The sequence below is a fragment of the Hyla sarda genome, chromosome 4 (assembly GCF_029499605.1).
Source record: "Hyla sarda isolate aHylSar1 chromosome 4, aHylSar1.hap1, whole genome shotgun sequence".
NCBI lineage: Eukaryota > Metazoa > Chordata > Amphibia > Anura > Hylidae > Hyla > Hyla sarda.
This window is the reverse complement of record NC_079192.1, coordinates 127,903,294-127,930,812: the sequence shown is the minus strand read 5'-3', so window position 1 is coordinate 127,930,812 and position 27,519 is coordinate 127,903,294. Positions and strand designations below refer to the sequence as shown.

The 27,519-nt window shown below is 47.0% G+C and overlaps 1 protein-coding gene across 1 annotated transcript; it reads left to right on the top strand.

The window, feature by feature from the left end:
• The first annotated feature begins 21,035 nt into the window (after nt 1-21,035).
• On the top strand, nt 21,036-22,949 carry LOC130366900 (cocaine- and amphetamine-regulated transcript protein-like). The gene is made up of 3 exons (XM_056569260.1): nt 21,036-21,302; nt 22,148-22,231; nt 22,631-22,949. The coding sequence occupies exons 1-3, from the start codon at nt 21,117-21,119 to the stop codon at nt 22,736-22,738; spliced, it is 378 nt and encodes a 125-aa protein (XP_056425235.1). The 5' UTR covers nt 21,036-21,116; the 3' UTR covers nt 22,739-22,949.
• Nucleotides 22,950-27,519: the final 4,570 nt, after the last annotated feature.

Genomic DNA, 27,519 nt, shown 5'->3' with positions numbered 1-27,519 from the left:
TTGGGGAATGAAGTTGAAGCCAGGGAAGTCCAAGGAGAATCTCCGAGGTGCAATTGGGGAGGACCAAAAGTTCAATCCTCTCATGATGAGATCCGATGCTCATACGAAGGGGCTCCGTGCGGAAACGTATGGTACAGTCCAATCTTTCATTATTTACACAATTGATGTAGAGGGGTCTGGCGAGACTGGTCACTGGGATGTTGAACCTGTTGACGAGAGAGGCCAAAATAAAATTTCCTGCAGAACCAGAGTCCAAGAAGGCCACTGTAGAGAAGGAGAAGGCAGAAGCAGACATCCGCACAGGCACAGTAAGACGTGGAGAAGCAGAGTAGACATCAAGGACTGTCTCCCCTTTGTGCGGAGTCAGCGTACGTCTTTCCAGGCGGGGAGGACGGATAGGACAATCCCTCAGGAAGTGTTCGGTACTAGCACAGTACAGGCAGAGGTTCTCCATACGGCGTCGTGTCCTCTCTTGAGGTGTCAGGCGAGACCGGTCGACCTGCATAGCCTCCACGGCGGGAGGCACAGGAACAGATTGCAGGGGACCAGAGGAGAGAGGAGCCGAGGAGACGAAACGCCTCGTGCGAACAGAGTCCATATCTTGGCGGAGTTCCTGACGCCTTTCAGAAAAACGCATGTCAATGCGAGTGGCTAGGTGAATAAGTTCATGTAGATTAGCAGGAATTTCTCGTGCGGCCAGAACATCTTTAATGTTGCTGGATAGGCCCTTTTTGAAGGTCGCGCAGAGGGCCTCATTATTCCAGGACAATTCTGAAGCAAGTGTACGGAATTGTACGGCATACTCGCCAACGGAAGAATTACCCTGGACCAGGTTCAACAGGGCAGTCTCAGCAGAAGAGGCTCGGGCAGGTTCCTCAAAGACACTTCGGATTTCCGAGAAGAAGGAGTGTACTGAGGCAGTGACGGGGTCATTGCGGTCCCAGAGCGGTGTGGCCCATGACAGGGCTTTTCCGGACAGAAGACTGACTACGAACGCCACCTTAGACCTTTCAGTGGGAAACAGGTCCGACATCATCTCCAGATGCAGGGAACATTGGGAAAGGAAGCCACGGCAAAACTTAGAGTCCCCATCAAACTTATCCGGCAAGGATAAGCGTATCCCAGGAGCGGCCACTCGCTGCGGAGGAGGTGCAGGAGCTGGCGGAGGAGATGACTGCTGAAGCTGTGGTAGCAACTGTTGTAGCATAACGGTCAGTTGAGACAGCTGTTGGCCTTGTTGCGCAATCTGTTGTGACTGCTGGGCGACCACCGTGGTGAGGTCAGCGACAACTGGCAGAGGAACTTCAGCGGGATCCATGGCCGGATCTACTGTCACGATGCCGGCTGGCAGGTAGTGGACCCTCTGTGCCAGAGAGGGATTGGCGTGGACCGTGCTAGTGGACCGGTTCTAAGCCACTACTGGTTTTCACCAGAGCCCGCCGCAAAGCGGGATGGTCTTGCTGCGGCGGTAGTGACCAGGTCGTATCCACTAGCAACGGCTCACCTCTCTGGCTGCTGAAGATAGGCGCGGTACAAGGGAGTAGGCAGAAGCAAGGTCGGACGTAGCAGAAGGTCGGGGCAGGCAGCAAGGATCGTAGTCAGGGGCAACGGCAGAAGGTCTGGAAACACTGGCAAGGGACACACAAGGAACGCTTTCACTGGCACTAAGGCAACAAGATCCGGCAAGGGAGTGCAAGGGAAGTGAGGTAATATAGGGAGTGCACAGGTGATAACTCTAATTGGAACCACTGCGCCAATCAGCGGCGCAGTGGCCCTTTAAATCGCAGAGACCCGGCGCGCGCGCGCCCTAGGGAGCGGGGCCGCGCGCGCCGGGACAGAACAGACGGGGAGCGAGTCAGGTAGGAGAGCCGGGGTGCGCATCGCGAGCGGGCGCTACCCGCATCGCGAATCGCATCCCGGCTAGCAGCAGGATCGCAGCGCCCCGGGTCAGAGGACGTGACCGGGGCGCTGCAGCGGAGGAGGTGAAGCGAGCGCTCCGGGGAGGAGCGGGAACCCGGAGCGCTCGGCGTAACACTAGTGCTGGCCACTGGGTCACTTTCATGGGGGGTACGTGGCCTCACTTGATGGTGTCTCCATCGCAGTACAGGGGACTCATCATCAGTGCTAGATGATGAGGAGGACGAGGAAGAACACAGAAAAGTAGGATCTTTCACATCCTCACTGGCAGATTTGGAGTCGGAGGCAAGTAAAGCGGAGCCGGAGGCTAGTAAAGGGGACAGTGGCGGTGGGGAGGGGGTGTGTGTGGGGGGGCGGGGAAGTATGTAGTGTGTGTGTGTTTGGTGTAAACTATATATAACGGTGTATGATTATAACTCACACACCGTTATATGGGAGCCAGGGCATACCCATAGGCCCTGGGTCCTTAAGGTTTGAATATCATCATAAGATATACACTCATGCATCCAGATAGAAATGTTGGATTTCTGCAAAACTCAGCATGCAGTTATGTCTCAGGCAAATGTGTAGGTGTGGTAGGATTAGACCCTGCGTTTTTCCACAAGAGAGTTTAATAATGCTTTACTGGCTGCCCTATAAAAAAGCTCTTAGAGGCTACTTTTGGGTAGTGTATCTCTTGGTGAGAGATTGCTGACTGTGAGACATGCCTCTGTGATGCACTCTCACTTTGAGAAATCACATCAATGGACTGAGAGAAGCAGGATAGTTGTTTAACCCCTTAAGGACAATTTTTTTTATCTTTGCACTTTCAATGTTTCCTCCTCCCCTTCTAAAAATCATAACGCTTTCAATTTTTCACCTACAGACCCATATCAAGCTTGTTTTGTATGCCACCAATTGTACTTTGTAATGCCATGACTAATTTCACCACAAAATCTACGGTGAAACAAAAAAAAACATTATATGTGGGGCAAAAGGGCTTCCGTTTCTACACAGTGCACTTTTAAAAATGGCACATTAACTAATGTTATGTTTTGTATCCATATGATTACAATATTACCCAATTTGTATAGTTTTTGTTTTATTTTACTCCTTTTAAAAAAAATATCACTTTTTGTATGAAAATGAGTATGCCTAAAATTGTCCTCTTCTGACTCCTTTAACTTTTTAAATTTTCCATATACAGCTCCTGAGCGCGCTTCATACAGCGGGAGCTGTCAATGGACGTAAATATATGTCCATTGGCCTTAAGGGGTTAAACAAATTGCCTGACTTAGCTGTTAGGAGGTATTAGGAGCAGTTATGTGAGGAAGACACAGAACAGACTCTGAACACCCCAGGCAGACCACCAGTAGAGAGGTTTGTTTGATCCGCAGATAAGTACAAGCAGTTCCCACAGTTTCTTTGTCCACCATTCAGACACAGGTAGCATCTTTATTACAAAACATGTCTCTGCCAAGACCATTTTCAGGTGCTTAGCCAAAGGAAATTTGATATGAAGATGCCCACTATGTGTCCTGCCTTTGACAGCCATCCACCTTCGCCTTTGTTTGCAATGAGAAACCTGGACTGCTACGGACTGGAACCATATTGTCGTTGGCCATTAATCCAGGTTCTGATATGGATTTGATGATGGTAGAGACCTTTTGTGCATAAAACTGAGAATCTGTATAAAAGGATTGTCCAGGTCCAGAAAAAAAATTACTATTAGTGACATAAAGATAAAAATAGGTCATACTCACTTCTCTCGGTTCCCTACAATTCCAATGATGCAGCAAATATAATAATATTTTTTTTTATACTGTACAGCAGTGTTTCCTAGCAAATGACCTAATAAAGACCACAGCCCACAGCCTTTTTTGCATATGGGAGTCCGCTTACTTTTTGCTGTGACCTATACCATATGTATATATATATACAGGGGCGGACATATCACCTGCTCAGCCAGTTCGGCTGCATAGGGGCCCATCGTGTTAGGGGGCCCACCTAGTGGCCCAGGTCACAGCCTGGGCCTCACAGTCTGGGCCCCTGCAGGGCCCCCTGTCAGTACTTCATACTATATGCTGCAGCAACTGGTCCCGGACCTGCCACTGACAGCAGTAATTTACCTTTTAACCGGCCAGGCGAGACGGACAGGCCAGGGGTTGATGGGAACAGATGTGCCCCGCGCAGGCACGCACGTCTGTTCCAAGCCCCTGACGTCACGTGTCATGGCCTCTGACCCTGGCAGAAGCAACAGGAGCAGCAAACCCTCCCGCCTCACATGGCCCCATCACTGAGCAGATGAGGTGAGGAGAGCGATGATCGGGTGCAGGGCGGTGGGGGGGGGGGAGGCGATTTAATGATGATGAAGAGGAGAGGAGGGGTGTTGAAGAGGTTGGTGGTGTAATGATAAGGAGGATTGGGGGTCTGGGAGAGCGTAGTGTTGATAAGGAGGACCAGAAGGGGGGTCAGGGGTGTAGTGATTAGGGGGTTTAATGTTGATGAGAAGGACCAGGGGGGGTTTCAGTTGTGTAATAATGATGAGGTGCTTAAGGTACATGGGTTGATGAGGAGACTGAGGATGGAGGGAGTGGGGTGTATGGAGTGATGAGGAGACTGAGGATGGAGTGCGTGGGGTGTATGGAGTGATGAGGAGCCTGAGGATGGAGTGCATGGGATGTATGGGGGGTGATGAGACTGAGGATGAAGTGCATGGGGTGTATGGGGTGATGAGGAGACTGAGGATGGGGTGCATGGGGTGATGAGGAGACTGAGGATGGAGTGTATGAGGGTGATGAGGAGACTGAGGATGGGTTGTGTGGGGTCTATGGGGGGATGAGACTGAGGATGGGGTGCATGAGGTAGGTGTATGGGGTGATGAGGAGACTGAGGATGAAGTGCATGGGGTGTATGGGGTGATGAGAAGACTGAGGATGGAATGCATGGGGTGTATGGAGTGATGAGGAGACTGAGGATGAAGTGCATGGGGTGTATGGGGTGATGAGAAGACTGAGGATGGAGTGCATGGGGTGTATGGGGTGATGAGAAGACTGAGGATGGAATGCATGGGGTGTATGGAGTGATGAGGAGACTGAGGATGAAGTGCATGGGGTGTATGGGGTGATGAGAAGACTGAGGATGGAGTGCGTGGGGTGTATGGGGTGATGAGAAGACTGAGGATGGAGTGCGTGGGGTGTATGGGGTGATGAGGAGACTGAGGATGGAGTGCGTGGGGTGTATGGGCTGATGAGGAGACTGAGGATGGAGTGCATGGGGTGTATGGGGTGATGAGGAGACTGAGAATGGAGTGCGTGGGGTGCATGGGGTGGTGAGGAGACTGAGGATGGAGTGCATGGTGTGATGAGGAGACTGAGGATGGAGTGCATGGGGTGTATGGGGTGATGAGGAGACTGAGGATGGGGTGCATGGGGTGATGAGGAGACTGAGGATGGAGTGTATGGGGGTGATGAGGAGACTGAGGATGGGTTGTGTGGGGTCTATAGGGGGATGAGACTGAGGATAGGGTGCATGAGGTAGGTGTATGGGGTGATGAGGAGACTGAGGATGGGTTGTGTGGGGTGCATGGGGTGATGAGACTGAAGATGGGGTGCGTGGGGTGTATGGGGTGATGAGGAGACTGAGGATGGGGTGCGTGGGGTGTATGGGGTGATGAGGAGACTGAGGATGGAGTGCATGGGGTGATGAGGAGACTGAGGATGGAGTGCATGGGGTGATGAGGAGACTGAGGATGGAGTGCGTGGGGTGTATGGGGTGATGAGGAGACTGAGGATGGGGTGCGTGGGGTGTATGGGGTGATGAGGAGACTGAGGATGGAGTGAATGGGGTGATGAGGAGACTGAGGATGGAGTGCATGGGGTGATGAGGAGACTGAGGATGGAGTGCATGGGGTGTATGGGGTGATGAGGAGACTGAGGATGGAGTGTATGGGGGTGATGAGGAGACTGAGGATGGGTTGTGTGGGGTGTATGGGGTGATGAGACTGAGGATGGGGTGCATGGGGTGTATGGGGGTGATGAGGAGATTGAGGATGGGTTATGTGGGGTGTATGGGGTGATGAGACTGAGGATGGGGTGTGTGGGGTGTATGGGGGTGATGAGGAGACTGAGGATGGGTTGCGTGGGGTGTATGGGGTGATGAGGAGACTGAGGATGGAGTGCGTGGGGTGTATGGGGCGATTCAGTGGTTGGTACAGTATTTGGCAGTATTATATTCATGGAGAACAGTATTTGGCAGTATTATATTCATGGAGTACAGTGGTTGGCAGTATTATATTCAGGGGTACATTTGTTGGCAGTATTATATTCAGTGGTATAGTATTTGGTAGCATTATATTCATGCAGTACAGTGGTTGGCAGTATTATATTCATGGAGTACAGTGGTTGGCAGTATTATATTCATTGGTACAGTGTGTGGTAGTATTATATTGATGGAGTACAGTGGTTGGCAGTATTATATTCAGGGGTACAGTGGTTGGCAGTATTATATTCATGGAGTACAGTGGTTGGCAGGATTATATTTAGGGGTACAGTATTTGGAAGTATTATATTCAGGGGTACATTGGTTGGCAGTATTATATTCATTGGTACAGTATTTGGCAGTATTATATTCATGGAGTACAGTGGTTGGCAGTATTTTATTCAGGGGTACAGTGTATAGCAGTATTATATTCAGGGGTACAGTGGTTGGCAGTATTATATTAAGGGGTACAGTATTTGGCAGTATTATATTCAGGGGTGCAGTGGTTGGCAGTATTATATTCAGGGCTACAGTATTTGGCAGTATTATATTCAGGGGTACAGTATTTGGCAGTATTATATTCAGGGGGTACAGTGGTTGACAGTATTCAGGGGGTACAGTGGTTGGCAGTATTATATTCAGGGGGTACAGTATTTGGCAGTATTATATTCAGGGGGGCATATGGGAGTCCGCTTACTTTTTGCTGTGACCTATACCATATGTATATATATATATACAGGGGCGGACATATCACCTGCTCAGCCAGTTCGGCTGCATAGGGGCCCATCGTGTTAGGGGGCCCACCTAGTGGCCCAGGTCACAGCCTGGGCATCACAGTCTGGGCCCCTGCAGGGCCCCCTGTCAGTACTTCATACTATATGCTGCAGCAACTGGTCCCGGACCTGCCACTGACAGCAGTAATTTACCTTTTAACCGGCCAGGCGAGACGGACAGGCCAGGGGTTGATGGGAACAGATGTGCCCCGCGCAGGCACGCACGTCTGTTCCAAGCCCCTGACGTCACGTGTCATGGCCTCTGACCCTGGCAGAAGCAACAGGAGCAGCAAACCCTCCCGCCTCACATGGCCCCATCACTGAGCAGATGAGGTGAGGAGAGCGATGATCGGGTGCAGGGCGGTGGGGGGGGGGGGGAGGCGATTTAATGATGATGAAGAGGAGAGGAGGGGTGTTGAAGAGGTTGGTGGTGTAATGATAAGGAGGATTGGGGGTCTGGGAGAGCGTAGTGTTGATAAGGAGGACCAGAAGGGGGGTCAGGGGTGTAGTGATTAGGGGGTTTAATGTTGATGAGAAGGACCAGGGGGGGTTTCAGTTGTGTAATAATGATGAGGTGCTTAAGGTACATGGGTTGATGAGGAGACTGAGGATGGAGGGCGTGGGGTGTATGGAGTGATGAGGAGACTGAGGATGGAGTGCGTGGGGTGTATGGAGTGATGAGGAGCCTGAGGATGGAGTGCATGGGATGTATGGGGGGTGATGAGACTGAGGATGAAGTGCATGGGGTGTATGGGGTGATGAGGAGACTGAGGATGGGGTGCATGGGGTGATGAGGAGACTGAGGATGGAGTGTATGAGGGTGATGAGGAGACTGAGGATGGGTTGTGTGGGGTCTATGGGGGGATGAGACTGAGGATGGGGTGCATGAGGTAGGTGTATGGGGTGATGAGGAGACTGAGGATGAAGTGCATGGGGTGTATGGGGTGATGAGAAGACTGAGGATGGAATGCATAGGGTGTATGGAGTGATGAGGAGACTGAGGATGAAGTGCATGGGGTGTATGGGGTGATGAGAAGACTGAGGATGGAGTGCATGGGGTGTATGGGGTGATGAGAAGACTGAGGATGGAATGCATGGGGTGTATGGAGTGATGAGGAGACTGAGGATGAAGTGCATGGGGTGTATGGGGTGATGAGAAGACTGAGGATGGAGTGCGTGGGGTGTATGGGGTGATGAGAAGACTGAGGATGGAGTGCGTGGGGTGTATGGGGTGATGAGGAGACTGAGGATGGAGTGCGTGGGGTGTATGGGCTGATGAGGAGACTGAGGATGGAGTGCATGGGGTGTATGGGGTGATGAGGAGACTGAGAATGGAGTGCGTGGGGTGCATGGGGTGGTGAGGAGACTGAGGATGGAGTGCATGGTGTGATGAGGAGACTGAGGATGGAGTGCATGGGGTGTATGGGGTGATGAGGAGACTGAGGATGGGGTGCATGGGGTGATGAGGAGACTGAGGATGGAGTGTATGGGGGTGATGAGGAGACTGAGGATGGGTTGTGTGGGGTCTATAGGGGGATGAGACTGAGGATAGGGTGCATGAGGTAGGTGTATGGGGTGATGAGGAGACTGAGGATGGGTTGTGTGGGGTGCATGGGGTGATGAGACTGAAGATGGGGTGCGTGGGGTGTATGGGGTGATGAGGAGACTGAGGATGGGGTGCGTGGGGTGTATGGGGTGATGAGGAGACTGAGGATGGAGTGCATGGGGTGATGAGGAGACTGAGGATGGAGTGCATGGGGTGATGAGGAGACTGAGGATGGAGTGCGTGGGGTGTATGGGGTGATGAGGAGACTGAGGATGGGGTGCGTGGGGTGTATGGGGTGATGAGGAGACTGAGGATGGAGTGAATGGGGTGATGAGGAGACTGAGGATGGAGTGCATGGGGTGATGAGGAGACTGAGGATGGAGTGCATGGGGTGTATGGGGTGATGAGTAGACTGAGGATGGAGTGTATGGGGGTGATGAGGAGACTGAGGATGGGTTGTGTGGGGTGTATGGGGTGATGAGACTGAGGATGGGGTGCATGGGGTGTATGGGGGTGATGAGGAGATTGAGGATGGGTTATGTGGGGTGTATGGGGTGATGAGACTGAGGATGGGGTGTGTGGGGTGTATGGGGGTGATGAGGAGACTGAGGATGGGTTGCGTGGGGTGTATGGGGTGATGAGGAGACTGAGGATGGAGTGCGTGGGGTGTATGGGGTGATTCAGTGGTTGGTACAGTATTTGGCAGTATTATATTCATGGAGAACAGTATTTGGCAGTATTATATTCATGGAGTACAGTGGTTGGCAGTATTATATTCAGGGGTACATTTGTTGGCAGTATTATATTCAGTGGTATAGTATTTGGTAGCATTATATTCATGCAGTACAGTGGTTGGCAGTATTATATTCATGGAGTACAGTGGTTGGCAGTATTATATTCATTGGTACAGTGTGTGGTAGTATTATATTGATGGAGTACAGTGGTTGGCAGTATTATATTCAGGGGTACAGTGGTTGGCAGTATTATATTCATGGAGTACAGTGGTTGGCAGGATTATATTTAGGGGTACAGTATTTGGAAGTATTATATTCAGGGGTACATTGGTTGGCAGTATTATATTCATTGGTACAGTATTTGGCAGTATTATATTCATGGAGTACAGTGGTTGGCAGTATTTTATTCAGGGGTACAGTGTATAGCAGTATTATATTCAGGGGTACAGTGGTTGGCAGTATTATATTAAGGGGTACAGTATTTGGCAGTATTATATTCAGGGGTGCAGTGGTTGGCAGTATTATATTCAGGGCTACAGTATTTGGCAGTATTATATTCAGGGGTACAGTATTTGGCAGTATTATATTCAGGGGGTACAGTGGTTGACAGTATTCAGGGGGTACAGTGGTTGGCAGTATTATATTCAGGGGGTACAGTATTTGGCAGTATTATATTCAGGGGGGACAGTGGTTGGCAGTATTATATTCAGGGGTACAGTATTTGGCAGTATTATATTCAGGGGTACAGTACTTGGCAGTATTATATTCAGGGGGTACAGTGGTTGGCAGTATTCAGGGGGTACAGTGGTTGGCAGTATTATATTCAGGGGGTACAGTATTTGGCAAGGTTATAATGATTACTGTCATCATACAGAGGATGAGGATCTACTGACAAATTAAGGAACCAATGATGTCCAGGTGTCAGACTCTGCAGAGAAGATGGAAGAAATCCTGGTGTCTGGACCAGATGAAGAAGAAAAGTAAAGACAACAGAGAAGACGTCACTCAGGTCAGTGATATCATTGTGTATTTTCCTAACTGTCCCATCAGAGCTGTAGTCACTGATATCATTGTGTAGTCTCCTGACTGTCCCATCAGCTGTAGTCACTTCAGACATGATGGGAGTTGCAGCTTTCCAACATCTGGGGAGCCACTTGAACCAAGGTGATTGGTGGTGGTCCCATGAGTCAGACCCCCACCATAAAAAGGGGCTGTTTATTTTAAAATGCCTGGGCCTATTTTTGTATCACTAAGGAGCCAAGGAACCAGGGGGTGCCAAGGGTTGTCGTGCTAAGTCCAGGGGTGCGAGTGTAAAGGGGAGCACTGCCCTCTGCCTCCCAGCTAGACACGGGTCAGGCTGACCCGGGGGAGTACTCATCGGGCCTGGGCCGCACACTGAGAGGGACAGGGGCCACCCGGAGCCCACCTCAGGAGCCCTTCCATCCACCTGTGGTGGACAAAGCAAGTGGCGACACTACACGCGTGGGGTAAGTGGAGGCACTCCAGTGGGGTCTAGGTACATGAGGGGGCACAGTGCTGGGGGGGGGGGGGCCCAGGCACATTCTTTGCACAGGGGCCCTCTGCTGTCTGTGTCCACCCCTGTATGTATATATATATATATATATATATATATATATATATATAAGAGAAGGCATGACTCACTGACTCATCAACGCCCAGCCTAAACCCTTAGACCTAGAAAGCTGATTTTTTTCAAAGGAGTTGTTTTTAAGACATAGACAAGGAATAAGAAAGGATTTTTCAAAATGCAACCCTTAAGGGGGTGAAAAAGGGGTTGAAAGTTTGTATGGAAGTCCGTCATTTTTGAAGCTAGAAGCATGAAGCTTTGTTTTTAGGCTAACAATTGGACATAAAGAAACGCGTGTTTTAAACGTTTTCTAAAATTCCACACCTGAAGGAATGAAACGAGGGTTCAAAGTTTGTATGAATTAACCCCTTGCCGCAGAACGCCGGGTATACCCGGCGCTGCGGCACGGGAGGGTTATGAAGCGAGCTCAGGAGCTGAGCTCGCATCATACCCGCATGGTCCCGGCTGCTATCAGCAGCCAAGACCCGTGGCTAATGCCGGACATCGCCGTCCCGGCAGATGTCCGGCATTAACTCTTTAAATGCGGTGATCAAAGTTGAAAGAATTCGGGTTGTTTGGATGCCCATAGACTTTACCCAGAGTGGCCTCATCACTATAGGATCGTAAAAAGTAGGTCTATGTTACCCCAAATTTAACGCGAGCGAAGCCGCAGGCAAAGGCTAGTAGCTTATAAGCCACATTTTGCTTTTAAAGGCCCCTACATGTTGTTCTGTTGTGCAAATGGTTGACCACTGCAGAAACTTTAGTACACTTTTTACACCAATATAAATCTATATCTGGCAGTTTATACCAATGTAAATGCCATATTTCTTGGCTATATATTTAATAGGGTTTCCCCTTCATTCCTTTCATATATTTAGATTAGTGCACCATCTATAGTATTTAAATGCGGCTACAAACAGTTGGGGACTGCAGCTTTACTGTGTACCTGTTGTAAATATTGTACACAACAGTAGTACTCTGTACTGAGCACCTCAGGATCAGTGTAAAATTGCTAATGTCATGTATTAATTGCAAACTATTAAAGGGTACCTCTCAACAAAAAAACTTTTGATATATTATAGATTAATGTATGCAGAATAACTTTACAATTGCATGTTATTAAAAAATATGCTTCTTTCTATTTAATTTTCCACTTTGAAGAAATGACCACTAGGGGTCTCCCTACCAGTCCTGGCAGCAAGCATTTCAGACTCATGCTGGAGTTCTAAACACTACGAGCTGCCAGTCTGCTTTGTTCACAAAGGAGAACACTCGGAGCCGCCAGCCTGCTTTGTTCACAGCCTGTTTGGCTGTGAACAAAGCAGGCTGGCAGCTCTGAGTGTTTAGGACTCCAGCATGAGTCAGAAATGCTTGCTGACAGGACTGATCAGGAAAAATACAATAGAAAGAAGCATATTTTTCATTAACATGCTATTGGAAAGTTATTCAACATTCATTAATCTAAAATATATCAAAAGTTTATTTGATGAGAGCTACCCTTTAATTTTTAAATGTGTTAAATTCATTATATTACAATTAGAGATGAGCAAATTTTCGAAAAATTTGATTTGGCCGATTCGCCGAATTTTCCGAAAAAATGTGGTTCGGTCTGAATTTCTTCACAGCGAAACGCTATTCAAAATGTCTATTTCTGGCCTACAGAGAGCCTCAATAGGGGTGTAGAACACTTTGCCTTGCTGTAACACACATAGGGTGTGTGCTGGGTTAGTGAAATAATACTTTTATTCAGTATGACATGCAGATCAGAGGCATCGCTATTAGAATCACTGTCGCAGAGCGGCAAAATGAAAGAGCCTGGAGGTGGCATCAGTATGAGGAGAACATATAGGGGCTGAATGACACAGCGTGGAGGTGATGGCAGCATGAGGAGACCATATAGTGGCTGAATGACACAGCATGGAGTTGTCGGCAGCATGAGGAGACCATATAGTAGCTGAATGACACAGCGTGGTGGTGGCAGCAGCATGAGGAGACCATATAGTGGCTGAATGACACAGCTTGGAGCTGGCATTAGCATGAAGAGTACATATGGTGGCAGAATGAGACAGTCTGGAGGTGGCAGCAGCAGCATCAGGAGTCCTGAAAGTGACCCGGTGACAGAGTGGTACGGTGGGTGGCAATAGCAGTACCTGGTGATGAAGGTGGGTGAAAAAAGGAAAACTTGGCATCAGATGTGTGGCATCTGGCGGGTGGCAGGATCAGAATAGTAGCTGAGGCAGGTAGGCAGAAGAAAACTGTCTCTTTCGTAAAAGTGTTAGTGTGCACAAGTAAGTTTTGAGGATATACATTACGTAAAACTTAACTTTTAATAATATGTTTGGATAAAATATATGGCCCCCAAATTTTTTTTAAATCAAACCAAAGGAAAGGTTTGCAAAAAAACACCATGTGCCCCACTGCACCACCAAGTATTGATGTGATGCAAAGACCTCTAAAAGGTGGAAGGGAACAAGGTATGTTTCATTGTAACCAGTGGGGGTAAACACTTCCCCTGTAAGGCCCTACCCTCGCATTATTAATTCCCTTCTTGGCAAGTGTTACTTGCCCTAAAAAGGGAGGCCCCACACAGGAACCTCTCCCTATTTCCACCTACAAATACTGCCATTTCCCAGCATTTCCCAGCATTTTTAGGTGGAAATAGGGATTTGTTCCTGTGTTGGGCTGCTCCTTTTAAGACGAGTAACACTTTCCTCGAAAAGGTGGAAGGGAACAACGTATTGTCCACTACACCACCAAGTATTGATGTGATGCAAAGACTTCTAAAAGGTTGAAGGGAACAAGGTATGTTTCATTGTAGCAGGTGGGGGTAAAAACTTCCCCTGTAAGGCCCTACTCTCACCCTATTTATTCAATTTTGGCAAGTAAAAAAAAAAAAATGTAGCCATCACCTAAACCCAATACACGGGTGCACGCTGCTGTGGCAAGTACAAAACATGTAAAAAAATTAAAAAAAATACAGCAGCATGCACCCATATACTGGGTTTAGGTGCTGGCTAAATTTTTTTTGTTTTTGTTTTTGCTGTGCAATTTGGGGGGAGTGGCTCCCTCTGTGGCCGTGCATCCCCTCCCCTATTTCACAGGAGGTGGTTTTGGGTTGTTAGTGGATCCAGCATGTCACCCAGTCTGAGGTGTGTGAATGTTAGGGTCCCATTCGATATGAGGCCACCTCTGTGTGGTGGATGGGGGGACATGTTTTGATCAAAAAGTGTGCTAAGAGCCTCCATTTTGTTGACCAAGTGTGCTGCTGCCATTTTCTTTTTTTACATTTTTTGGCAAGTGTTACTCACCTTAAAAAGGGCGGCCCCAAACAGGAACTAATCCCTATTTCCACCTAAAAACCCTGGGAAATGGCAATGTTTGTAGGGGGAAATAGGGAGAGGTTCCTGTGTGGGGCTATCCTTTTTAGGGCAAGTAACACTTGCCAAGAAGGGAATTAATAATGCGAGAGTAGGGCCTTACAGGGAAAGTATTTACCCCCACCGGTTACAATGGACCATACCTTGTTCCCTTCCACCTTTTAGAGGTCTTTGAGTTCCATCAATACTTGGTGGTGTAGGTGGCACATGGTGTTTTTTGCACACCTTTCCTTTTGTTTGATATCAAAAAAATAATTTGAGTATGTATATTTTATCCTAAGAAAAGTAAAGTTTTAGCTAATGCATATCCTCAATACTTATTTGGGGTCTGATGGTGAGGAATGTCTGTAACTGGGGAGCAGCACCTTAAACATGTTTTGCACTATCCATATTTGTGAAGTGTTGGTGTGGCATCAGGTGTTGGTGGAAATCCTGGCTGATCCATGACTAATTCATCTTAAAAAAGGTCAGTCTCTCCACATTTTTCGTGGACAGACGAGTTCTCCTTGGGGTTACTATGGCCCCCGCCACACTAAACACCCGCTCTGATCGCACACTACTGGCCGGGCAGGACAACTTTTCCAGGGCAAACTCTGCTAGTTGCAATCACAAATCAAGTTTGGCTGCCCAGAAGTCTAGCGGATCTTCAAAGTGTGTTGGCAAGGCCATGTCAAGGTATGCCACCACCTGCTGGTTCAGGTCCTGCTCCAGGTCTACATGCTGATGATGAGTTGCTTCACTATGCGGGTGAAGAAAGCTACTCATCAGCAACTGTAGACTCAGGCTGCTGCTGATGGAGCTGGTACTGCTCCTGCCACCCCACCCCTCCCCAGCAGCCATGGCAATGGAAGGTGAGCGCAGAGGGCCCCCCCCCCCCCCCCCCCGAGTCAGACCTGCGAGAGGATGGAAGATGGCACAGAAAGGCATTGGCCGACTGACTAGTAGTAGGTCAGTTTGTCCTTTCTATTAGTGGGTGTGAAAAAGGCCCCCATTTTGTGCCGCTAGCGAGGGTCCAATGAGGTGGAGCCAGAAGCCATCCTGCTGCCGAATGGTGACAATTCTGCGGTCACTACGCAAGCAAGTGAGCATGCATTGTGCCATTTTTGCAAGTGACTAAGAGGGACTCCCTGCCTCCATCTCCACTGCATACTGTCATGGTGTGTATGAGTTTCGCCTTCCTCATAACTCTCTAGTTCCTCTAGCTGCTCCTGCTCCTGCCTCTCCTTTCAGATGACTAGAAAAAACGGTTCCATATATAAAGGGTGGAATTCCAACATGTGTAAACGTAAATGTTGGGGGGATACCGTACTGATGCTGCAGCTCAAGGAGGGTGTGTTTTGCGGTGTACGAGTGGCTGAAGTGCATGCAAAGTTTCCTTCCCATTGTTAGGATGTCTTGCAGATGGGGGGAACACTTCAGGAACCACTTGACAACCAGATTGAACACGTGTCCATGCAGGGCGCATGTCTCAGGCTTTCTTGTTGAGGCGCAGACAAGATGTTCTTCCCATTGTCGGTCACCATTGTTCCCATTTCCAGTTTTCCTGGAGTAAGCCATGATTTGATTTCTTGATGAATTACTTTTATCCGTTCCTCCCCATGTGACTCCATTCGGCAAGGCAAACCATGTGAAGAACAGCGTGACACCGCCGTGCCCTGCACATATGGTATGCTGGAGGGGCACTGAGACTTGTCTGGGCAGTGGAGGCTGAGGACACGGTGGAGGATGAGAAGGTGGAGTTGCACACTGTCAAAAGACCAATGGCCTGAGAGCGTGGAGGAAGAAGCGGCGTGACCTGTCCAAGTTGCTGTTGTCGTGGATGTGCCTCACCCACATTCACCCAATGGGCTTTAAAGGACATGTATTGTCCCTGACTGTAGTTACAGCTCCACACGTCGGCACTGCTGTGCACTTTGGTACACACCGACAGGCTCAACTTGCCCACCTTCTGTTCCACAAAATTTTGCAGGGCTGGTACTGCCTTCTTCGCAAACAAATGATGGCTTGACATACTTAGTGCGTATATGAGGGGAGTACAATACGCTACAGTATGCTCAAAAAAGTATTTGTGTACAACACCAGCTGGTGAGTACTTTTGTCTGGCCTTTCACAGTATCTAGGCCCTTGAGACTTTAAAGGGAACCAATCATCAGATTTTATCCTATATAACGCTTGGCAAAGCGTTATATAGGGTAAAATCTTTATTTTCCCCATTCCCGGGGGATGCTCTTGCCCCCAGGGATGGTGAAGATATGAAGTTATAAACTAGTCGCCGCCGCCGTAAGTAGTCACCTGGGCGGGGAGCTCTTCTCACCTACTCCCGTTCTTCGTTCGGGAGCGACGCCCCCTCCACTTGATTGATGGGCAGCGTCATCGCTCTGCTCCGTCTGTTCAGTGAGTGGAACAATGACGCAGCCCATCAATCAAGTGGAGGGGGCATCGCTCCCGGACGAAGAACAGGAGTAGGTGAGAAGAGCTCCCCGCCCAGGTGACTACTTACGGCGGCGGCGGTGACTAGTTAATAACTTCATATCTTCACCATCCCTGGGGGCATGAGCATCCCCCGGGGATGGTGAGGACAACTATTTTACCCTATATAACGCTTTGCCAAGCATTATATAGGGTAAAATCTGATGATTGGTTCCCTTTAACAGCAACAGAATAGTACACCACTTAGATGTACGTATTTGTTATGCACTTATGAGGGAAGAAAAATGCAATACAGTACGCTTAAAAAAATATTTGTGCACAACACCAGCAGTACACACCAGTGCTGCTGCACACAGTCGCTGTGTACTACACCCAAAATTGCTCTCTTTCTCAATCTCACTCCCTTCCCTAACAGTGCTTCTAGGCAGGATTTGTGCTTGAGGTGAATCGCTGCTGTTCTGTGCAACACACTGCTCTCTATCCCTCTCTTTAATAGAACGCTGTAGACAGTGACTGGGAGGTGAATCGCTGCAGTAAGAATGCTTTTCTGTGAAATACACACTGCTCTCTGTCCCTCTCTCTGTGCAGCGGAACGCTGACTTGACTAGGAGGTGAATTGCTGCTGGAAAAAAGCTTTTCTGTGCAACACACAGCGCTTTCTGTCTCTATCTCTCTGCAGTGAAAGGCTGAATATGTCTGCCGATTATATAGGGCTGTGACATCACAGGGGTGACTGGCTGCTGATAGGGTCATCCCGCCGACCCTTGTTCCCACCTTCCCAGGATTCCTTGCCCCATGTCCTCACATGTGGTTCCACCATTTTAGATGTCCCGGAGCCTTGACCACATTAAATGGAGTTTAATTAAGCAATTCACGTGATAGAATCGCGGCGATATTCACATTCATTGAGAATCGAATTTTTCCTGAAATCGTAATGAATTCGGATTCGTCAGATTCGATTCGCTCATCCCTAATTACAATGTAAACTTAAGAAGAATGTGTGAAGGCTATATGACTGGCATACAATAGTTGAGAATGTTTGCCCAAGCTATGTTTTGTACAAAAGAAAATTTACGATGACTACACAACTTTTTTCAAAGTGGGGGGAAGCCTATAGGAGAGGCAAGCCAGAACGTCCTAGTGCATTTAAGATAACTTACTGCAAAAATTGGCTTAAAGGGGTACTCCGGTGAAAACCTTTTTTCTTTTAAATCAACTGGTGGCAGAAAGTTAAACATATTTGTAAATTACTTCTATTAAAAAATCTTAATCCTTCCTGTACTTATTAGCTGCTGAGTACTACAGAGGAAATTCTTTTCTTTTTGGAATGCTCTCTGATGACATCATGAGCACAGTTCTCTCTGCTGACGTTATTATAATAATAATAACACTTTATTTAGTGTTGTCCTTAGTGGGATTTGAACCCAAGTCCCCAACACTGCAAGGCAGCAGTGCTAACCACTGAGCCACCATGCTGCCCTTAGCATACATCTGCTATGCATGGATGCTAAAATGGACAGAGATGTCAGAAGAGAGCACTGTGCTCGTGATGTCATCAGTGTTCCAAAAAGAAAGGAATTTCCTCTGTAGCATTCAGCAGCTAATAAGTACTGGAAGGATTAAGATTTTTTTTAATAGAAGTAATTTACAAATATGTTTAACTTTCTGCCACCAGTTGATTTAAAAGAAAAAAGGTTTTCACCGGAGTACCCCTTTAAGATATGCCATAAATCAGCTCATAGCTTGAGTCAAACTCAAAGTATGACACATAAATAGTGACAGAGATGCACCTAATTTATTAAGAATCTTGTGCCTTAAAGGGTAGCTCCCACCATCCATTTTTTTTTCTTTCTGTCCCTGCCTATTGCCCATCTATCCCTAACCCCCTCCCTGCCTTTACATTTTTTTTTTTACTATATTAAAATGCCTTTTTGTCTGCCTGGTAGTGTGCTTACTACCAGGCAGACTTCCCCAGCAGGCACCACGTCACTGATGCCTGCTGGGGCCGGCATTTCCGCCCTTAGCTCACTATACAGGGTGCCTCCAGCTGTTTCACCACTACAACTCCCAGTTTGCCCTGACATCTACTGGCTGTCAGGGCATTCTGGGAGTTGTAGTGGTGAAACAGCTGGAGGCACCCTGTGGTGAAAACAATAACTTTGTTTAACCAGCGCAGCAGTGCTACTTCGGGAGCAGCAGCAACAGCGGCGGCGCTCTCCCATACCCCACTCCCCCCCCCCCCCCCCCCCCCATATGCCTCTAGTGCTGAGCGGCGGCGGCGCTCCCCCGAACCCCGCTTCCCCCACCCCATTCCTCTAGTGGTGCAGACTTACCAGAGGATGAATGAGCTGCCTCCGGACAGGGTAACGGGGGCGGGCGGGACCGTGCGCGAGGCCAGTGGAGCTGGCCAATGCGTGCAGCCCCAGCTATCAGCGTGCTAGCTCTCGCCTGTTTGATTGACAGGCGGGAGCGAGCACCACAGTGACTGGATTTCGACTCATTGCTAGGCTAAAATGAGTCGAAATCCAGTAGTGACGTCACTGCAGAATGCATTCGGCCACTAGGAGGGCGACCCCTAGTGGCCGAATTTAAAAGTGATTTTAAACTTGTTTAAAATCACTTTTTTTAAATTAAAGTATATTAGAGATATGTTGTAATACTTAAGTACTACAACATATCATTTTTTTTTATTTCATGACAGTGCCCATTTAATATATGTGTCACATCTGATGCTAGTAAACTTTATCTTCAGACCAGTGTGTGAAATCAAGTCTTAACAAATTCCTTCCTTTGTGCTTAAAGATGAACATATTTTAGAAAGTAGTTTTGTGTACAGTACATTTATTCATAAAATCTAACAGATGTAGCAAAGATGTAAATTACATTGCAAAACTGACTGTGTTAATCCTCTGAATACATCACAAAATAGGGATATGGACAATTCAGTACTTCTTTTACATAATGACTTCAGTTGCATTGTTTTCCTAGGACAATTGGAGATTTATACCAGGCAGCTGATATGTCTATAACCCAAAATAAAAATGTATTATTGTGTCTGAAATCTATCCCTGCTATTTATAATTAAAAAATATGAAATATGATGATGTGACTAAGAAAGAGCACAGAAGCTGAGCTGACTGACTATAAATGGTTCTGTACTCATCTGTACATACATGGTAGAAAAAGCTCTAAAGAATAAGCTCTAAATCAAACTCTAATCTTTAAAAATAAAAAAAATTCTATGTCATTGATCCATTATTATTCCTATTATTCACTGGAGCGTATCCTTAAAGATAACTGGGATGCTTCTTTGACCTCTTTTTATTAGGGTTGCACTCACATGAAACACATACCATCAATCTATCATTTTCTATTGCAAAGGTTTCTGTGAGTTACTAGAATAAAGAATATATAAAGTCCTCACCCCCTGTTACAAGTGAAAAGTAATATGTATAATATATGGTAGTAAATGTGCACAATATATCCCTATAGAGCATTACACAGGTGTCCAATTGTATGTTATCTCTGTTTTCTGCTCAGCAGTTCTGATCTCTGAGATCAACACTTGGGAACCGAACATAAATATTACAAAGCATCAACAAATCTCCTACTTTGATATTTCTGCCATAACACACTCAAAATGTCAGGGTTCTTCTTTACTGTTCTGACAGAACATGCTGGGATTTCTAGTACTCTAAGGCAGTGTTTCCCAACCAGGTTGCCTCGAGCAGATGCAAAACCAGTGTGCCTCCAGCAGTTGTAAAACCAGGGTGCCTCCAGCTGTTGCTAAACTACATCTCCCAGCATGCCCGGACAGCCTTCGGCTGTCCGGGCATGCTGGGAGATGTAGTTTAGCAACAGCTGGAGGCACCCTGGTTTTGCAACTGCTGGAGGCACCCTGGTTGCATGCTGTGAGTTGTAGTTTAGCAACAGCTGGAGGCACCCTGGTTGGGAAACACTGCTCTAAGGTATAGAGGTGCAAAGAAAACACATAAGTATTCACTTTTCACATCCCTTGTAATGAAATCGTTTCTCTTGTGAGACTTCAGCAAATGCATTCATTTCCACCCTTATTGCAATCTTATATGTGTCTGCAGGCAGAGCATTTACTTACATGTCATCCCAGTGCACAATGATTTCCTAAATAAAAGAGGAAATAAGAAATGAATACATGTAAGAGAAATCTGTCATTTAGCAAAGTTCACCCAGTAATAGAAAATTGGTTTGAAGTATAGCAGAGGAAACATAAGTCTTCTGTGCCCTCTGTGCCATGTCAACATAGCCTGGGGAGGTTTGATTGATGTCTTAACAAAGGATCACCCATGTCAGGAGCTGACTGCTTCACCCCCACGCTGCTCATTGGCGTCACTATGGGAGGAGTTCATCAAATAAAATAACAACATACATCCCTGTGGAAGAGATAAATACAGAGCTTTCCACTCCTTAGAAAGCAAAGGCAGTGCCCCCGACTACTGGGTGCCAGCGCAATATACCCTGTACAGGCTACAGATGGGCATCAGCAGCACCATGGACAGCAGCTCCAGACTTCGTCTCCTTACCCTTGGCAGCTGCTTACTGCTCCTGGTCATCAGGGATCATGCTGTGTGTGGGCAGGAGGACAGCTCAGACCTGGAGACCAGGGCACTGCGGGACTTCTACCCCAAAGATGCAATTCCTTCCAGTGAGAAAGAGTTGGTGAGTGATTCCCTGTATCCTGTAACCAGAGGATTATTATAGCGATTGAGTGAATGCACATGAGAGCTCCACAGGTTGCATCAACTCTACTTAGGTTTACAATTGTTTCTTTTTTGTTGTTGTTGTGTAAATAGAGAGTCTGACATTCCACATATTTTGTAACTGCAGGGTTGGCAATGCCAACCCTGCAGTTACAAAATATGTGGAATGTCAGACTCTCTATTTACACAACAAGCAACAAAGAAAACTAAACAATCTACATTACTTTCATATCAATATTCTGTCAATAGGTTGCAATTTTTTTTGCTTAATGATAGTTCTACAGTAGCTGGTATGTGCAAGTTAGATATGTGATTCCCTGTATCCTGTAATCCCAGAGGATTGTTATAGCAGATGAGTGAATGCACTTGAGAGCTCCACAGGTTGCATCAACTCTACTTAGGTTTACAATTGTTTCTTTTTTGTTGTTGTTGCTTGTTGTTGTGTAAATAGAGTCTGACATTCCACATATTTTGTAACTGCGGGGTTGGCAATGCCAACCCTGCAGTTACAAAATATGTGGAATGTCAGACTCTCTATTTACACAACAAGCAACAAAGAAAACTAAACAATCTACATTACTTTCATATCAATATTCTGTTAATAGGTTGCAATTCTTTGCTAGTAATAATAGTTCTACTGTAGCTGGTATGTGCAAGTTAGATATGGACATGAACTTGTATGTTTTATTTGTGGTTTATTTAGTTTGGAAGCACTACATGCTCGCTCTCTCACTGTTGTTTCTTCTATATTTTTAGCTGCTTTTGTATGTTGATGTTTCCTGAATATTAATGTGTATTTTGTAGCTTGGTGCTCTGCAGGAGGTCTTGGAGAAGTTACAGAGTAAACCTGTGCCTTCATGGGAAAAGAAATTTGGACAGGTTCCTGTGGTAAGACAAAATAGTATTTATTCTAATGTGATGTCTGGGAAAAATGCATAGTTTTTCTTACATTTCTTTGAAGGGATAAAGGAAAGGTCATATGAATATGAAAATCTTACAATCTTGTACTTCTGACTAGTGTTTTTATAAGTAACAGCTGCACTATGCCTACTACAGTATAAATCGCAGTATAAATAGCAAAGCACTACTAGTCTTTTATATTTACCAACATTAATTTCTATTATTGCAGATGTAAAGGTAAATTAAAGGGCTTGTACATATGAAAGGGGAATACTCACATATCATAACACTATGGAATGAATCTTAGGAAACTATAATCACACATTAAAATTACTATCATTGGTCGTTGAAATAACAAAATGTTGTTTGTTCCTAATTGTTTTTCAGTGTGATGTAGGGGAGCAATGTGCAGTCAGGAAGGCTTCTAGAATTGGGAAATTATGTAACTGCCCTAGAGGTGCTGTCTGCAACTTCTTCCTTCTGAAGTGTTTATAGAAAACAAAATCCAAAGACAATGTGCAGAAGTGACCAAGCTGAACACCAACACAACTTTTAAAGAAAGAAAGAAAGAATGTGGGTGACCATGATTTTTACACTGGTAAAATGATGTACAGCGACTGCTCTGCATTTTGTTATGTTTTTCTGTTAGCCTCTCTGTTTGCACTCTTGTGAAGATAAAAAATAAAGACCTGCTCTCTTTTGTAAAGTCTTTTTTTTAATGTGGAGTCTTCCAGATGCTTTGTGCGTAAACACTTCCTTTCCAATAAGTACATGAAATTTAGATGGTATATAGTTGTTCTTTACAAGGCAGTGACTGGAGCAACAATGTATAGAGGGCAGACATTAGTTAATGTAAATAACTTTTTCCTATAGTCCTTTAGTCTTAACTACGGGATGAGCGAATCCAACCTGACAAATCCAAATTTGGTACTAATTTCAGGAAATATTCGATTTGCAACAAATGTTAAACTCCATTTAGTGCGGTCCAAGCTCCAGGGCATCTAAAATGACAGATCCAGATGTGAAGACATGGGGCAAGGAATCCTGGGAAGGCGGGTAGGCAGGATGACCCTAAATCACATGCAGGATGCAGCCTATCAGCAGCCAGCCATCCCTGTGATGTCACAGCCCTATATAATCGGCAGCCATCTTGCAGCCAGTCACTTCAGCCTTTTATTGCAGAGAGAGAGAGAGAGAGAGAGAGAGAGAGAGACATGCAGGACTGTGTGTTGCACAGAAAACCATTTTTATAGCAGAGATTCACCTCAAGCCCAAACCCTGCCTAGAAGCACTGATAGGGAAGGGAGTGAGATTGAAAGAGAAATTTTGGGTGTAGAACACAGCGACTGTGTGCAGCAGCACTGGTGTGTACTGCTGGTGTTGTAGACAAATAGTGTTTTAACCGTACTGGAGTGCATTGTCCTCCCCTTATAAGTGCATATCACATACTTACATCTAAGTGGTGTACTATTTTGTTCCTGTTAAAGTCTTAAAGGGGTGCTCCTGTGGAAAACTTCAACTGGTGTCAGATAGTTAAACAGATTTGTAAATTAATTCTATAAAAAAAATATTATTCCTTCCAGTACTTATTAGCTGCTGAATACTACAGAGGAAATTATATTCTTTTTGGAACACAGTGCTCTCTGCTGGCATCACGAGCACAGTGCTCTCTGCTGACATCTCTGTCAATTTTAGGAACTGTCCAGAGCAGCATATGTTTGCAATGGGAATTTTCTCCTACTCTGGACAGTTCTTAACCCCTTAAGGACGCAGCCCTTTTTCACCTTAAGGACTGAGCCCTTTTTTGCAATTCTGACCACCGTCGCTTTATGAATTAATAACGCGAAAACACTTTTACCGAATATTCTGATTCTAAGATTGTTTTTTCGTGACATATTCTACTTTATTTTGGTGGTAACTTTTCGGCGTTAATTGCATAATTTTTTAGTGAAAAATCACAAAATTTCATGAAAATTTTGAAAATTTTGCATTTTTCTAACTTTGAAGCTCTCTACTTGTAAGGAAAATGGATATTCCAAATAAATTTTATTTTTCTTCACAAATACAATATGTCCACTTTATGTTGGCATCATAAAATGGACATATTTTTGCTTTTTGTAGAGCAGCAATTTTCAAAAATGTCATGAAAATTGCTATATCTGAAGGGACAGATGTTACAGAACTACAACTCCCAGCATGCCTGGGCAGTCGAGGCATGCTGAGAGTTGTAGTTTGGCAACATCTGGAGGGCTACCGTTTGGGCACCACTGTAACAGTGGTCTCCAAATTGTGACCCTGGAGTTGCAGTTTGGCCTTCCTAGTGGTTGCCACAGTAAAGATCGTTTTACTTTCACTTTCAATTCCCCCCCCCCCACCGTCGATTCCCTACCTGAGCAAGGATCCAGCAGGCTCCAGCGAAGATCCCAGGTCCCCAGGCATCTTCTCCTGCAGGTACGGCCTCCATCTTCTTCCCAGATCCCCTCGACATCCAGGGGCGGGCAGAACAGGCAGCAACCCCCCTGTCCTGTGCTGCCATTGGTCAGAACTCCGTTCTGACTAATGGCAGGGGATAGGAGGAGATCGCAGCTCTACGACCTCACTCCTATCCCTTAGGCTGATCGGGGCTGTTGCTGACAACTCCGATTAGCCCTATTTTCTGGGTGATCGGGTCACCAGAGACCTGATCAGCCCGGAATTGGAGAAAATCGCATGTCTGAATTGACATGCGATTTTCTCCGATCACCGACATGGGGAGGTCTCAGGACCCCCCTGGGCGATGAGCCGGGGTGCCTGCTGAATGATTTCAGCAGGCATCCGGCTCCGGTCCCCAACCGGCTAGCGGTGGGGACCGGATTTCCCACGGGCGTATGGATACACCCTCGGTCCTTAAGGACTCGGAATGCAGGGCGTATCCATACGCCCTGTGTCCTGAAGAGGTTAAAATGGACAGCGATGTCAGCAGAAAGCACTGTGCTCATGATGTCAGCAGAGAGCACTGTGTTCCTCAGTCAACAGTCGGTGGGTTCCTCAGACACAACCCTCAGTTGGCATGGCTGGGAGCAGTTCCTGTCCTCCCATTGCTTCTGTCCTATGCTGTTCCCTCCCCCGCAGAAGTATCTTATGCTGAGGGTTCGGCTAGAGAACAGTCAGCAGAGGACAGTCAGCAGCTACTGCCCAGCCAAGAAGTGGAGGAGACATCCACCGCTTCCTCTGCCAGGGGGGCAAGTAGTGATGAGGAGAGTGGCATGGGAGATGGTGTTGCGAGCGTTCAGGCTCCTGAAGCATGAGGAACCTGAGGAAGACATCAGTGCCGTGCAGACACAACTCGATGTTGATGAAGCCGATTGCACTTGGGAGCTGGGTGCAGAAGGGGCTTCGTCATCAACAGAAGAGGGTTGCAGGTTGCCCGTGAGGCAGCAGCTGAGCCAGCAAGGTGGTAGCATGGTTGGCAGTCACTATGGTGGCAGAAGTGGAAAGTCTGGAGCCAAACATGCCTGCTGCTTTGCGGCAACCTAACTTCCCTGGAGGTAGTGAAACAGGGGTTCCTGGAGTCGGCAGCAGTAGCAGTCAATCAGTGCGGACTGAGTACAACAGACAACAGTATGCGCCCACTCATCCAACGGCGCAAAAGCTGAATGTGCTCCTGTCCAAGTTGCTGGTGCTGCAGTCCCTCCCTTTTCAAGTGGTGGACTCTGCACCTTGCAGAGAACTGATGGCTTGTGCCGAGCTTAGGTGGAGAGTTTCAAGATGTCATTTCTTTGTGAAGAAGGCAGTACCAGCCCTGCACAATTTTGTGGAGCAGAAGGTGAGCCAGTCCTTAAGCCTGCCGGTGTGTAGCAAAGTGCACAGCAGCGCCGACGTGTGGAGCTGTAACTACGGTCAGGGACAATACATGTCCTTTACAGCTCAATGGGTCAATGTGGTTCCTGCACAGCCACAACAGCAACTTGGACAGGTCACGCTGCTTCCTCCTCCACGCTGTCAGGCCGTTGGTCCTGTGACAGTGTGCGACTCCACCTCCTCATCCTCCACCATGTCCTCAGCCTCCACTGCATGGACAAGTCTCAGTGCCCCTCCAGCATACCATGTGTGCAGGGCATGGCGGTGTCACGCTGTTCTTCACATGGTTTGCCTTGGTGAACGGAGTCACACAGGGGAGGAACTGCTAAAAGTCATTCATCAAGAAATCGAATCATGACTTACTCCATGAAAACTGGAAATGGGAACCATGGTGACTGACAACGGGAAGAACATCTTGTCAGCGCTGCCACAAGGAAGCCTGCATGGCACACGAGTTCAATCTGGTTGTCAAGCGGTCCCTGAAGTGTTCCCCTCATCTGCAAGACATCCTAACACTGGGAAGGAAACTTTGCATGCACTTCAGCCACTCGTACACCGCAATGCACACCCTCCTTGAGCTGCAGTGTCAGAGCGGCATCCCCCCGCATAGTCTGATTTGCAACGTTTCCACACGTTGGAATTCAACCCTCCATATGTTGGACCGACTATACGAACAGAGAAAAGCCATCACCGATTTCTTGATGATCCAAGCGGATAGGGGACTCCCCTGTGTAACTTCAATGTAATTACAGTGGCAGCTCATATGTGACACCTGCCGTTTGCTCAGGCCCTTTAAGGAAGCCGCATTATTAGTCAGTGTCCAGGATTATGGGATAAACAACGTCATTCCACTGCTTCATTTCCTACAACACGTGCTGGAAACAATGGCTGGTCAGGGCACTGGAGACATGGCGCCTACATCTCATGGCCACATGAGCCCTGTGGGGGCTGAACTGGAGGAGGACGGGGAGGGGCACAGTTTAGGTTTCGCGAGATGGGCGTTTTTTTTTTTTGGAAACTACACTCATCACGGAATGTAACAAGGAGTATAGTGAGCCTTAACACCCCACAGGTGTTTGACAATTTTTCGTTAAAGTTGGATGTGAAAATTTAAAAAAAATGTTTTTCCCTAAAATGTCGGTGTTACCCTAAATTTTTCATTTTCACAAGGGAGAATAGGAAAAAAGCCCCCCAAAATTTTTAACCCCATTTCTTCTGAGTAAGAACATACCCCATATGTGGATGTAAATTGCTCTGCGGGAGAACTACAATGCTCAGAAGAAAAGGAGCGCCATTGGGATTTTGGAGAGAGAATGTGTCCGAAATTGTAGGCCATGTGCGTTTACAAAGCCCCCATAGTGCCAGAACAGTGCCCCCCCCATGTGACCCCATTTTGGAAACTACACCCCTCACAGAATTTAATAAGGGGTACAGTG

Excerpts from the sequence above, each read along its gene's own strand:
- LOC130366900 (XM_056569260.1), top strand. The coding sequence starts at position 21,117 with ATGGGCATCAGCAGCACCATGGACAGCAGCTCCAGACTTCGTCTCCTT. Across the intron at positions 21,303-22,147 it reads CTTCCAGTGAGAAAGAGTTG|CTTGGTGCTCTGCAGGAGGT; the intron begins GTGAGTGATTCC and ends TGTATTTTGTAG. Across the intron at positions 22,232-22,630 it reads AATTTGGACAGGTTCCTGTG|TGTGATGTAGGGGAGCAATG; the intron begins GTAAGACAAAAT and ends ATTGTTTTTCAG.